Here is a 12,488-nt window from a genome sequence, read left to right as displayed (position 1 = left end):
ACTGAGTAATTAGACACAATTTCTGTCCTGAAGGAATTTAGAATCTTGTTGAAATGAGACATAAAAATACAAAATATTAAATAACAATGAAGAATATTAGCTTCAAGACAAAATGAAAGGAGAGATATTACAAAGAAGTAAAGAACAAAATAAATGTATAATATCAGCAATTTTATGTGAATTTGAAGGTGAAGCAATACGATATAATCTTTTCAGTCAGCAAGATCCATGTTCAAATACTGCCTCTGATACATACTACCAATGTAAGTGGGCAAATCACTTCTGACCTCATCATAGACTGGTCTTCCCAGAATTACCAATGATCTCTCTTAGTTGTAAAATCCAATGGGTTTTTCTTAGTCCATCTTTCTTTTCTTCTCCGTAGCATTGAACACTGCTGACCACCATTTCTTTGTGATATTCTTTTTTCTTTGGGTTTTTATGTCACTGCATTTTCTGTGTGGACACACCTCAGTCTTCTTTGATGGATTGTCCTTCCACCCACTCACTATAGTTATACACTATAGTGGTATATACTATACCTTAAGTTTCTGTTCTGTGCTTCAATAGAGATATTGATGATTTCATCAGATAGCCTAACTGATCTCCATGCCTCAAATCTTTCCCATTTTCAATCCATTGTCCACACAACTGATGCATTCTTAACAGACCAGCTTCTGGTGCCTCCTCATTCCCAAATTACCTGTATTCTCTCTCTCTCTCTCTCTCTCTCTCTCTCTCTCTCTCTCTCTCTCTCTCTCTCTTATTCTTTTCTTTTCTCTTTTTCTTTTCCTCTCATTCCCTTCTCTCTCATTCCCTTCTTCCCTCTGTCCCTCCTTCCTCTTTCTTTCTTTCTTTCTTTCTTTCTTTCTTTCTTTCTTTCTCTCTCTCTCTCTGTTTCTTTTTTTTTGTTTTTTTTTGGAAGGCACTTTTTTGGAAGGCACTTTTTTGGAAGTGACTTGCCCAAGGTCACACAGCTAGGCAATTCTTTAGTATCTGAGATTGCATTTGAACTCAGATCCTCCTGACTCCAGGGCTGAGGCTGTATCCACTACGCCACCTAGCTGCCTTTCTTTCTTTCTTTCTTTCTTTCTTTCTTTCTTTCTTTCTTTCTTTCTTTCTTTCTTTCTTTCTTTCTTTCTTTCTTTCTTTCTTTCTTTCTTTCCATTTGGCTACTGTGATCTACATAGTGCTACATTTATTATGGTTTATACAAACATTGTTCTAACTGCCCTGAAAAACCACCCATGATATCAAATGCAAGAGAAAGTATGTTTTACTTCTAGAGCTGTAATTTCATAAGAGTTGGAATACCCAATGTGAAAACTTCAACAGTGCAGCCTTGGAACTTCACCTGTAACTTACAGTCTTAGAGAACTGCTGGGAACATTTAGATCAAATAAAATGCAAGATTATATTAAACATTTGCTAAATGCCAGATGCTATGCTGAGGATATAAAGGTAAAAATGAAATAGTCCCTGCACCCTCAAAGAGTTTATTTACATTGTATCAAGAGAAAGAAAGAAAAAGAAAGAAAGAAAAAGAAAAAGAAAGAGAAAGGAAAAGATCAGTTCTCTCCAGAACATATTTTTATTTCTTACCTGTTGAAACCTTATGTCAAGATCAAAAGTGATCAGCTCCTGGGGGTGACATATCATAGGAAGAGTATATTCTTGTTGAGGGGCAGCCACACATGGGATAAGCTTGATTGTGTAGGTCCCGGAGTAGTCCCGAATCTATTCAAAAGCACCACACTGAATTAGAATGAGGAGACTAATAGCCTCCTGGGCTCCCACTGCAGTCTTCATTCTACTGCAGCTGAGACCAAAGACTATGGAAATTAATGTTGGCAATGAGAGAAAGGAAGTGAGATGGTTTATCCATTGGAAAAGAGGGAAAGTGCAAGTCTAATGTTGTTGATGATGATAATGGTCATAGTATTTAGATAAAAGATTTTTAAAATACTTTATATATGCTTTCTCATTTGATATTTACAGCAATCTAGTGAGATAGGGCAGTCTTAGACACTAGTTGTCTGATTCTGGATAAAACACTGAACCCCTGACTGCCTCTGTTTCCTTACCTGTAATATGAGATAAGAATACCATGGGGTTGTTGTGAGGGTAAAATGAAATGATTATTTGTAAAGTGATTTGCAAACCTTAAAAAGCTACATAAAGAATGTTAAGTATTATTCCCATTTTACTGAGGAGGAAACAAGGTAGGTGGGGGTTAACTGATTTGTCCAGGATCATACCACTGGTAAGGGTCTGAGGCAGGAGGTGAACTCAGGCCTTCCTGACTCCAAGTCCATCGCTGTGTTCACTATACCACTAAAAAAGGAACAGGGTTGATTTTAGGACCTTCTCAAAAGGAAGCCCAGAATCTTGCCTCATTCCGGGCAAGCATTCAAGCCTCTTGTATATTTGAAAATGTGGGTATTCTTTCTTTCTTTCTTTCTTTCTTTCTTTCTTTCTTTCTTTCTTTCTTTCTTTCTTTCTTTCTTTCTTTCTTTCTTTCTTTTTCTTTCTTTTTTTTTCTTTTTTCTTTTTTTTTAGGTTTTTGCAAGGCAATGGGGTTAAGTGGCTTGCCCAAAGCCACACAGCTAGGTAATTATTAAGTGTCTGAAGCCGAATTTGAACTCAGGTACTCCTGACTCCAGGGCCAGTGCTCTATCTACTGGGCCACCTAGCCTCCCCTAATGTTGGTATTCTTGCAGTTAAGGATGCAAGCAGAAAAGAAAGAAAGAAAGAAAGAAAGAAAGAGAAAGAAAAAAGAAAAGAAGGAAGAGGAGAGAGAGAGAGAGAGAGAGAGAGAGAGAGAGAGAGAGAGAGAGAGAGAGAGAGAGAGAGAGAGAGAGAGAGAGAGAAAGGTGTAGGTCCTGGAGTAGCCTCAAATCTATTCAAAGACACCACACTGAATTAGAATGAGGAGACTAATAGCCTCTTGGGCTCCCACTGCAGCCTTCATTCTACTGCAGCTGAGACCAAAGACTATGGATTTTACATATGTAAACCCCATGGGTACATGGTATTCTTATCCTCACATTACAGATAAGGAAACAGTCAGAGGTTCAGTGTCTTGTCAGAATCATACAACTAGTGTCTAAGACTACCCTACCTCATTAGATTCCTGTAAATATCAAATGAGAAAACATGTAAAGGTCAGGATTATGAGAGGAACCGAGCAGCGTTCCCACCTTGGAAGTGCTCCTTCCTTCTGGTATTAGATATTCCAACTGCTTATTTTTCCCAGTATCTACAATATCTGGGGAGACCAAGGTGACTCAGTGGATAGACTGCTGGTCTTAGAGTTAGGAAAATATGAGTGTGTGACCTGGACAAGTCACTTAACCCCTGAAGAAGGAAATGGCAAACCACTCCATTGTCTTTGCCAAGAAAACTCCATGGACAGTATGATCCATGGGATCACAAAGAGTTGTATATTACTGCACAACATCTTTGATAGCTGATATTGTGTACTATATTTCTGACCTTAAAGGATCCATGATTTCCTTCTTGTGAATTCTCCTTCATATCAAAGAAGATGGCAACTTATTAAGACCTTATTCTTTGAGAGTTGCCTTAGCTGAAAAAAACAAACCCATACCTTTTGGCCACGAGCCTCTCTGAATTTTGCATGGTCTGATCTCCAAATGAAAGCTCTACAGGTCTTCACCAGGCTAGTGTTCAAAGTCTTTCCAGCTTAGGTAGGACCTCCCAGAGCATGCTTTTGGCTGGTATTGCTTTTGAAAACCCTTATTTACTTCCATGTCACAATGAGCACTGGTTTAGAGGACTTTGTCTATTTAATAATAAATTCAGATACACCATTCAAAATAGGACCTCAGAGGCCACAAAGTCTAGCCTCCACATTTTATATGGGAAAACTAAGAATGACTTGTCCAAGGGTCATAATGAAGAAAGTATCTGATGCAAGATTTGAACTTGGGTTTTTCTGACTCCAAATTCAATTAGTTTTCCCCTTTAGGCTACCTGGCTTCCTTTAACTCATGAATGTTCAAAGTTTTTTTGGTTAATTTTGCCTGAGGTTTTAACAATGGGCTTAAGAGATAAAGGAATATATGGTGCAATTGCAACCAAGTTATGTCCCTGAATTTTGAGCAATTGCAATAACTTTGTTTATGTTTTTCATTTACATAAACAGAGCTCTGTAATGGCCTCTCCTATCAGATGCATTACAAGTTCTGAAGTTATTCTCTATAATTTTTGTGCTCCTAATAATCAGAGGGAAAATAAATATCTCCATTATCTGAGAATATTCTGATCACTCCAGTTTATCCAAGTAGAATCTGACCTACTTTATAAGAGCCCCATCACTTCTCCAAGTGATCAAAGCAGAATCTGAACACAAAACTTGAGGATTAAGAAAAGAAACACCATTAAAAAAAAAAAACCTCCACTCACACCCTAATTTGTAAATGTAAACTCACAGAAAAATCAGAGACAAAACTCCACTGCTGTTCTGGCTGGTGAAAGGTTGGCTGACTCCTCAAGAGGCTTAGTGTAAAGGTGAGATCAGGATGATCCATAGACGTCACCATCGATGACAGAGATGTTCCTGGGCAGAGAGGATGAGGGCTAGGTCATAGGCAATGGTACTGCTAATAGGTAATAGCAACTTACTCATGGTATCAGCATTTAGAGATAGAGAACTCAAGAGGTCAACTTGTCTAGCCTTCTTGTTTTATAATGAAGTAATGAGCTTCATGATAGATGAAATGATCTTCTCAAGGTTACAACAAATGAATAATAGAGCTCAGATTCAAACTCAGGTCCTTTGTCACCAAATCCAGTGTTGTTTCCACAATATCAAAGGGCATGAGCCATTTCATTTCCCATGTTCTTCCTCAGAAAACCCAAAAGATCCAGAAAGGTAGTCCAGATGCATGTGATCCTTCTCTACTCATGTCTTCTATCATTTCAGTGCAAGTTGGTAGCTACTTTGGATGGTGTAAGCATAACTTAGAATGGATGGCCCTCTTACCTGGGTGAGACATTACAAATTGTCCTCGGAACCGGATTTCTGTCTGGAAGTTAACCACCAACTGTCCTTCTTCATTGATTCTCATACTCATTGGGTGAAGAGTTCCTAAGCAGAGCAAGAAGTCAAAACAATAAACATTTATTAAGCATCTCCTACTGATGCCATAACTGAGCCAAGACAACCAAAAGTGATATCTGAAAATAATCCTTGCTCTTGATTTCACATTTTAATGGGGGAGACAACATGCAAACAACTATATATACCATAAAACCTATATGTATTATATATATATATATATATATATATATATATATATACAGACAGACACATAAATGTATGTATACACACATTTGTTGTTGTTTCATCATTTTTCAATCATGTCTGACTCTTTGTGACCCCATTTGGGGTTTTCTTGGCAGATACTGGAATGACTTCCTTCTCTAGTTCATTTTACAGAGAAGGAACAGAGGCAAACAGGGTTAAGGGAGGGTCACACAGCCAGTAAGTGTCTGAGGCCAGATTTGAAGTCAGTAAGAAGAGTCTTCCCCACTCCAGGCATGGTGTTCTCTCCACTGCGCTAACTAGCTGTACATATTCACCTATTTTTTACACACATACACATGCATGCATGCAAGCATATAACATATATGCATATTCAAAAACATTCATACATTTTAGGATTGAAATCAAGGCTTTTTGATTCCAAGCCCACTGTTCTGTTTTCTGGATCACCAGCTGCCTCAATACAGTGGACTTCATATTTTATCCTGGAGTAATAATAGGGAACTAGCAGAGTTTATTGAGTAGAGGGTTGATGAAGTTCATTGGTAGCTGGGTAGAGGAAACTGTAATGAGGAGACTTGAGGTAGGAAGAGAGCCAGAAAGCTATTGAATTTGTACAGTGGTGAACTGATGAGGAAGTACTAGGGGTGAGGAAGAGGGAATCCTGATGAAATATTAGTTTTTTATGAAAAGCTGAGTTCCTACTGACTTTTCTTTAGAAGCAGATTATCAACTCATCTCTTAGGGCATTCATTCTTCTGATTTTGCATGGAAGAGCTTTAATTAGTAGACCAAGTCTACTAATCTTGGGTTCTTTCTAGTCCTGGTAGAACTTTCTATTGGCTCTCCTGCAAACTTTCTCAGAATTGGATATAGCTTAGTTCCATGTCTATTTTTCTGAAAGTTTTCTGAGGTTGCTCTTGGTTTTCTTGGCTCAGTTATGGCATCAGTTAACATTTAAAACAAGTTGTCTCTCTCCACAACTGTCTCGGATTATCAGAGGAATAACTCAAGCAAAGTAACCAGGATTTTTTTCTCTAGGGTTCCAAAATTAAGAGGGTCATGACAACTTTGGAAGACTTTAGATAATTGGGCTTTGCTCTTAATGGGCCTGAATTGGAGTCTGAGAACTAGACTTATGATTTCACTAGTCTGTAGGGACTTCCTTTACCAGTGCAGGTTGGGATCTTCTCTGCAGCTTGACCCATATGTGAAAGTTCTTGTCTAGGGTCACCCGTGACAGTGACAAAATGTCCAACACAGGATTAGAAACAGAATTCAAACCCAGATTTTCTTGACCCCCAAAGACAGTATTTATCCAGTAAGTCACACTATCTCAGTCAACAAAAATAATTAAATCTATCAGTTAAATAAATCAATTAATTACAATAAAATTTGAGTCCAAATTCAACATTTGAATTTCCATTTTACCACACTCTTCCCCCAAAATGGTTGTAGTTTCCCTCAGGAGAAGCACTATATAAATATGATTATTATTTTTTCTTCTTCTTCCCTGCAGTATCCTACACACATTACCCTGAAGTTCTGATCCTGGAGGACTTCCAGTGCCATCCTTCCACAATATGGTGGTGTCATACACAAAGGTAAGCCTCAGCTCAGACTGCAAGTCAAAATGCTGCCAGTCCCCAACTATTGCTGGAGAATGAAAGACATAGGAGACAAAGAGGGGAACACGCAGGGTGACATAGGACTGCACTAGGTTTAATACCTGAAAAAATAAAAAAAGGAGGAAGATTAGAATTCTTACACATGAAGATGTAGGAGACCCTCACCACCACCCCTACTTCACCTCTAGAATTTTAAGCATCACATAAAAATCATTAAAGATCCCTTGTTATTTTCAGATCCTCCTTTTCTGATGAATAGGATAGAAGCTCCTGGAATTCAGACATTCATTTTTGTCTTTGCTAGTTGGTCTAGTGGATACATTTCTGGACTTAAAGTGAAAAAGACTCATCTCCCTGAGTACAAATCTGGCCTCAGGCACTTACTACTAGCTGTGTGATCCTGGGCAAGTCACTTCTCTGTTTACCTCAGTTTCCTCATCTGCAAAGTGAGCTGGAGAAGCAAATGACAAACCAGTATTTCTGCCAGGAAAACTCCCAAGGGGTCATGAAGGGTAAGGCATGGGTCTTAATGACTGAAATGACTGAACAACAACATCCCCATAACCTAGTGTGTGGACTTAGGCAGAGTATCTCTCTACTAAATGTTTGTTGAATAAATGATTATTAGTTGCTGTCATTTTCCTGTTGCTGGGTCTGTCATTTATTATATTGCCAGGGAACTGTTGAGACAACAGACACATTCAAATCCTTTCCCCTGGAATGCCAGTTCTCTAGTTGGGTCTGATTTTTATTAGATTTTCTCTACCCTGGATACTTTACTACAGAGACACTTCAAAGGTCCATCCAAAAAAGGTGTCATTGCTCCCAGTTGGTCACCTTTCCTCTCAGGTCTCAAACAAAACAATTTTAAAACTCTCTAATTCACCTATCATGTAAGGTTATGGAGATTTGTTGTTGTCCTGTCCCATAGAAGAGGGTAAGCCTCTCAGGGATACTTATAAAGAAGCAGCATGGCACAGCGGGCAGACAGCGGGTAGACTGCCAGTCCTGGAGATAGGCAGACAGTGGTTGAATTCTATCTCTGACCCTTACTTACTCTGTGACCATGAACAAGACACATAATAAGTATTATAGCTAGTATTTAAATCATGGTTTAGGGCTTGCACGATGCTTTACCTACACCACCTCTCTCACTTGATCCTTACAACATGATTATAAGGAATTGTTATTATTATCTCCATTTCATAGATGAGGAAACTGAAGCTGAGGGACATTAAGTGACTTGCTCAGGATCACATAGTAACTATCTGAAACAGGATTTGAACTCAGTTCTTCATGACTCCAAATCTAACTTTATCCATTTTTAGCTAGCTTAACTTTCCAATCCTCAATTTCTTTGTCTATAAAACGAGGGAATTAGCCGTGATGATACATGAGATCTCTTCCAGCTAGAGGCTGAATGGCAAAGCCAGTAGAGCACTAGACCTGTGATAGCTGACCTTAGGTATCCAGCACCTGTTAGTCATGTCTAAAAGCAAATCACTTGACCTTTCTAAGGGCTCAGTTTTTTTCAGCAGTAAGAGTGTGATAATATCTATGTTACTCATTAGACTTGTCCTAACACCCAAACATACTTAGCTTTAAAACCCTTTGAAAACTTTAAAGTGATAGAGCCAAATCAATTATTATTATTATTTAAACTTTATAACTCCCTTGGTACCCTGCAAAAGTAGGTATTTAATGGAAGCTTACTGTATTGCAATGGACTATATTGAATGGAGACACTAAGACCCAGGAGGATTAAACTGTTTTAAGGTAGGGAGCAAGATTGAGTGCTCCAGACCTCCCACAGGAATCTATATTTTTCTTTTACAACAAGCAAACATTTGACTGCTCATCTGGGATAGTCAACATCTCTGGGAAATATACTGAAATATCCCCTGCCCTTCTGGTCTTCCCACACTTTATTCTGCTCCATGTGCGAACATACTTTTTAGCTATACCAACCTACTTGAAATTCCTTGAAGAAAACATTCCATCTCCCATTATTGTAGGATGCTCTGCCCTCTCCTCTCACCTCCATTTGTTGGTTTCCCTTATCACTCACCTTATCACTCAGCTCAAATACTTTCCCCTTCCTTCTTGTTGCTAATAGGGTCAGGAAGATCCTGAATTCAAATCTGACCCTAGGCAAGTCACTTGTACTCTATCTGCCTCAGTTCCTCAACTGTACTGACCTCAAACACTTACTAGCTGTGTGACCTTGTACAAGTCACTCTACTTCTGTCTGCCTCAGTTGCCTCAATCATAAAATAGGAATAATAAGCATCTACCTCTAAGGGTTTTTATGAGAATCAAAAGGGATCATTGTAAAGGACTTAGCACAGAGTTTGGACATAGTATTTAAGAAATACTTGTTCCTTCCCTCCCCTTCCCCTCACCTACTTGATATATATCTTGTTTAAGATTTGCATGTTGTCTATCCTGTTAGAATGTAAGCTGCTTGAGGGCAGGACCATCATTTTGCTTTTCTTTGTACCTCAATTACTTGGTCCCTCATCAATGTTTATTTTTCACTGAAATTGTTCATTGAACAATTTTTCATTGAACGTGTTCTAGTCAAGATGTTATAGTCAAGATGGAGGCCCTAAAACATCAATGGGAAAGCCCAAGCAAAGATAAAACATGGTATAGCTTCCTCCACATGTGGTCCTCCTCACAGCCCTGAGAGAGAGTCCTACAAGTATTCTTGATCCCATTTTACAGGTGAGAAAACTGAGGCTTCTGAGAAGTCTTCAGTGGTGGTCACAGAGAAAATCAAGGGTGAGAGGTAGAATTGAAACCAGACTCCGCTTTCAGTATCATTTGTCTCCAAGCTATGCTACCTGTCTGACTTGGTTATTCTTGTCCATTTACCTTTCCTTTAAAGGTTCAAAGTTCCTCAAAAAGAGCTGCTAAAGGAGCCTAATTTTCCTTTTTTCACCCAAAAAACATAGAGAAGAGGGCACTTCTTCTTTCCTGGCTGTTATACCAAAAATACTGCTATACTGAACTTCTGGAAAGGTCAATCAGCCTTGTCTGGAGACAGTTCTTATCAGGAGAGACTTCTCCCATTCATCTGAATGAAGATAGTTTCCTCTAGCCACACTCAGAGGGAGACTGACAAATAGGGCTTAGGTCTCAAATCCCGACTCTCTTGGGAAACACAAAGGAGAGAGACGTTGTCCTCCAGAACCAGACCTGAATGGACAGTCCTTGGGGATGACTTATATAAGCAGACAGCAGAGAAAGGACTTCTACCAGTAAGGTCCTTGGCTTAACCTGTTCTGCAAACCTTCTTAGCAATTACTTGTTTGAGATGAGGTGAGGAGAGGTAAGGTTAGATGCCCCCTGCCAGACCTCAGTCCCTGTGCTTGAGGAGGAGTGAATTGGCAAATGATGACAGCCCTTCTCAGCGGCATCTCTCCTACTGGTGACTGCTTTCACTGTTTTCATAACACCCTCCCACTCACATTATGGGAGGTTTTTTTTTTTTCCTTTTGTGGGGGATGGAAGTCTTACTTCTGCCAACATACACCAGCTGTCAACTTCTCAGGTATCTCTACAGGAGTGTAAAAAGAAGGGCAGGAAATTTATGATGCAGGATTGATAGTAGGAAGTTTAAAAACCTTTCAAGAGAAATCCTTTTGTTTCTTTTTTATTAGCTCACCTTTACACAGCCCCCTTTATGATTTGTAATGGACTTTATCTCATTTGATCTTTACAACAATGCTATGAGGTAGGCACCATTTTTTTTCAATAGAGGAAGAAATCTGAGACCTCTCTGAAATCCTTTTATTTCTCAGAATTTTAATTTTTCATGAGAAGGTGTAGGGCATAATGAAAAGAAAATTGGCTTAGGAATTAAGAAATGGGGGTTCTAACCCTAGCTTATGTGACCTTGGAAGGAAGCCCAACCTCTTGGGACCTCACTTTCTTCATCAACCAAACAATCAATAGCCATTTACCAAATGTCTCCTTTCCCCCAGACATTGTAGTAGGTGACAAAAGATGAAATAGTCCTTGCTGTTAAGTAGAGCTTACCTTCTGTGGATGAGATAGCATGTATATCTGTATCCATATCTATTTATGTCCAGAAAAAATACAAATAAGCACAAGGGGGATAAAGGTAAAGTAATTAAAAAGGGAGGGAGGGCATTCTAGACTGGGGAGATGTGGAAAGGCTTCATAGAGAAGCTGGCAGGAAGTACCTTCCCAGCATAGGGGATGATGGTTGTAAAGGGATGGATATGGGAGATGAAGTGTTATGTGTGAGAACAGAAAGAAGTCCAATTTGACTGGGTTGTAGGATGCAGCAGGGAGAGTAATGTGTACTGAAGCTAGCCTAGAAGATTAAAGTTGGGTTGTTAAGGGCATTTAATGCCAGAGGCAATAGAAACCATGAGGTCTATTGATTAGGCAAGTGACACAGTCAGATCTACTCTTAAGGAAAATACCTTGGTAGCTGTTTGGTGGATTTGAGTGGGGAGAGATTTAAGTCTGGGGGACCCTTTAGAAGGTCCTTGCAATAGTTCAGGTGGAGGGTGATGAGAGTGTGAACTAGTGTGAGTCATGAGAAGGGGATGGATATGTGATGTTGTAAAGGTAAAAATGGCAAACTTTCATAGCTGAATAGATATAAAGAGTAAAGCAGAAGGCTTAGGACTAAATCAGGACTAAATGGTATATAAAATTTCTGCTTGATTATCATGATATTGATATGTTTATTGATATCATATTAGACTTTTGAAGATTAAAAAATATAGCAAGGTTGGAGATTATTTACCCTTAGAACCTCACAGAGCCAATTCTACTTATTAGATGAAATGATGTTTGTCCTTCATTCTGGAAGAAGGCCATGACATGAGGGAGGTGATGCCATGACAAGCAAAGGATTTGGATTCTGAGTGGGGGGTGCTGTGCCAAGTCACCAGCCTCACTTTCTCCTCCAGAGTTAACTGGATCCAGTGACCAGATATAGATCAGGATGACTGGAGATGACCCTGGATGAAAGGCAATCATGGTTAAGTGACTTGCCTAGGGTCACACAGCTATTGTCAAATGTCTGATATTTAAACTCAGTGATATTTAAATATTTAAACTCAGGTCCTCTTGACTCCAGGGTGTTCTACCCACTGCACCATCTAGCTGCCCATTAGATGGGATGCCTCAGTATGTGAATTACTTTGCTTATACTGGAATCTTAAATCTTCCATGATAATTTAGAGCCTCTCAATTGATGGTTTTGGAGTCAGGAAGACTTGAGTTTGAATCTTCTTTGATACTTGAATGTTATATTAACCTATGTGAGACTCAGAGTTTCTTTATCTGAACAATAAGGATGAAAAGTTTTATGGGATAGAGGTTATGTGTTGATCTTGAGTCAGGCAGACCTAGGCTCAAGTCTTGCCTCTGACATATACTATCAAGCGATCACAGGTAAGAAGTCATGTTGCCTCTCAGTTCCTCCACACAACTTTCTGAGTCTATAATTAACTGACCTAACTGCACTAATGAAGGGAGTTTCCACTCTTGGAGTTCCCTGCACTGATGAATTATAAGATGAGAAA

General features: G+C 39.1%; 1 protein-coding gene across 1 annotated transcript in view; it reads right to left on the bottom strand.

Annotated features, from left to right (window-relative positions):
• FREM3 (FRAS1 related extracellular matrix 3) overlaps positions 1 to 12,488 on the bottom strand; it is a 126,121-nt gene that overhangs the window by 5,327 nt on the left and 108,306 nt on the right. The window contains exons 17-20 of the mRNA XM_074231576.1: positions 6,827 to 7,019; positions 5,009 to 5,113; positions 4,455 to 4,582; positions 1,603 to 1,737 (exon numbers count right to left, since the gene is read on the bottom strand). Of these exons, the coding sequence (XP_074087677.1) occupies positions 1,603 to 1,737; positions 4,455 to 4,582; positions 5,009 to 5,113; positions 6,827 to 7,019 (561 nt within the window). The remainder of the gene's footprint in view (positions 1 to 1,602; positions 1,738 to 4,454; positions 4,583 to 5,008; positions 5,114 to 6,826; positions 7,020 to 12,488) is intronic.

The sequence above is a fragment of the Macrotis lagotis genome, chromosome 3 (genome assembly GCF_037893015.1).
Source record: "Macrotis lagotis isolate mMagLag1 chromosome 3, bilby.v1.9.chrom.fasta, whole genome shotgun sequence".
In the NCBI taxonomy this organism is placed as follows: domain Eukaryota; kingdom Metazoa; phylum Chordata; class Mammalia; order Peramelemorphia; family Peramelidae; genus Macrotis; species Macrotis lagotis.
This window is presented reverse-complemented; position numbering and strand designations above follow the sequence as displayed.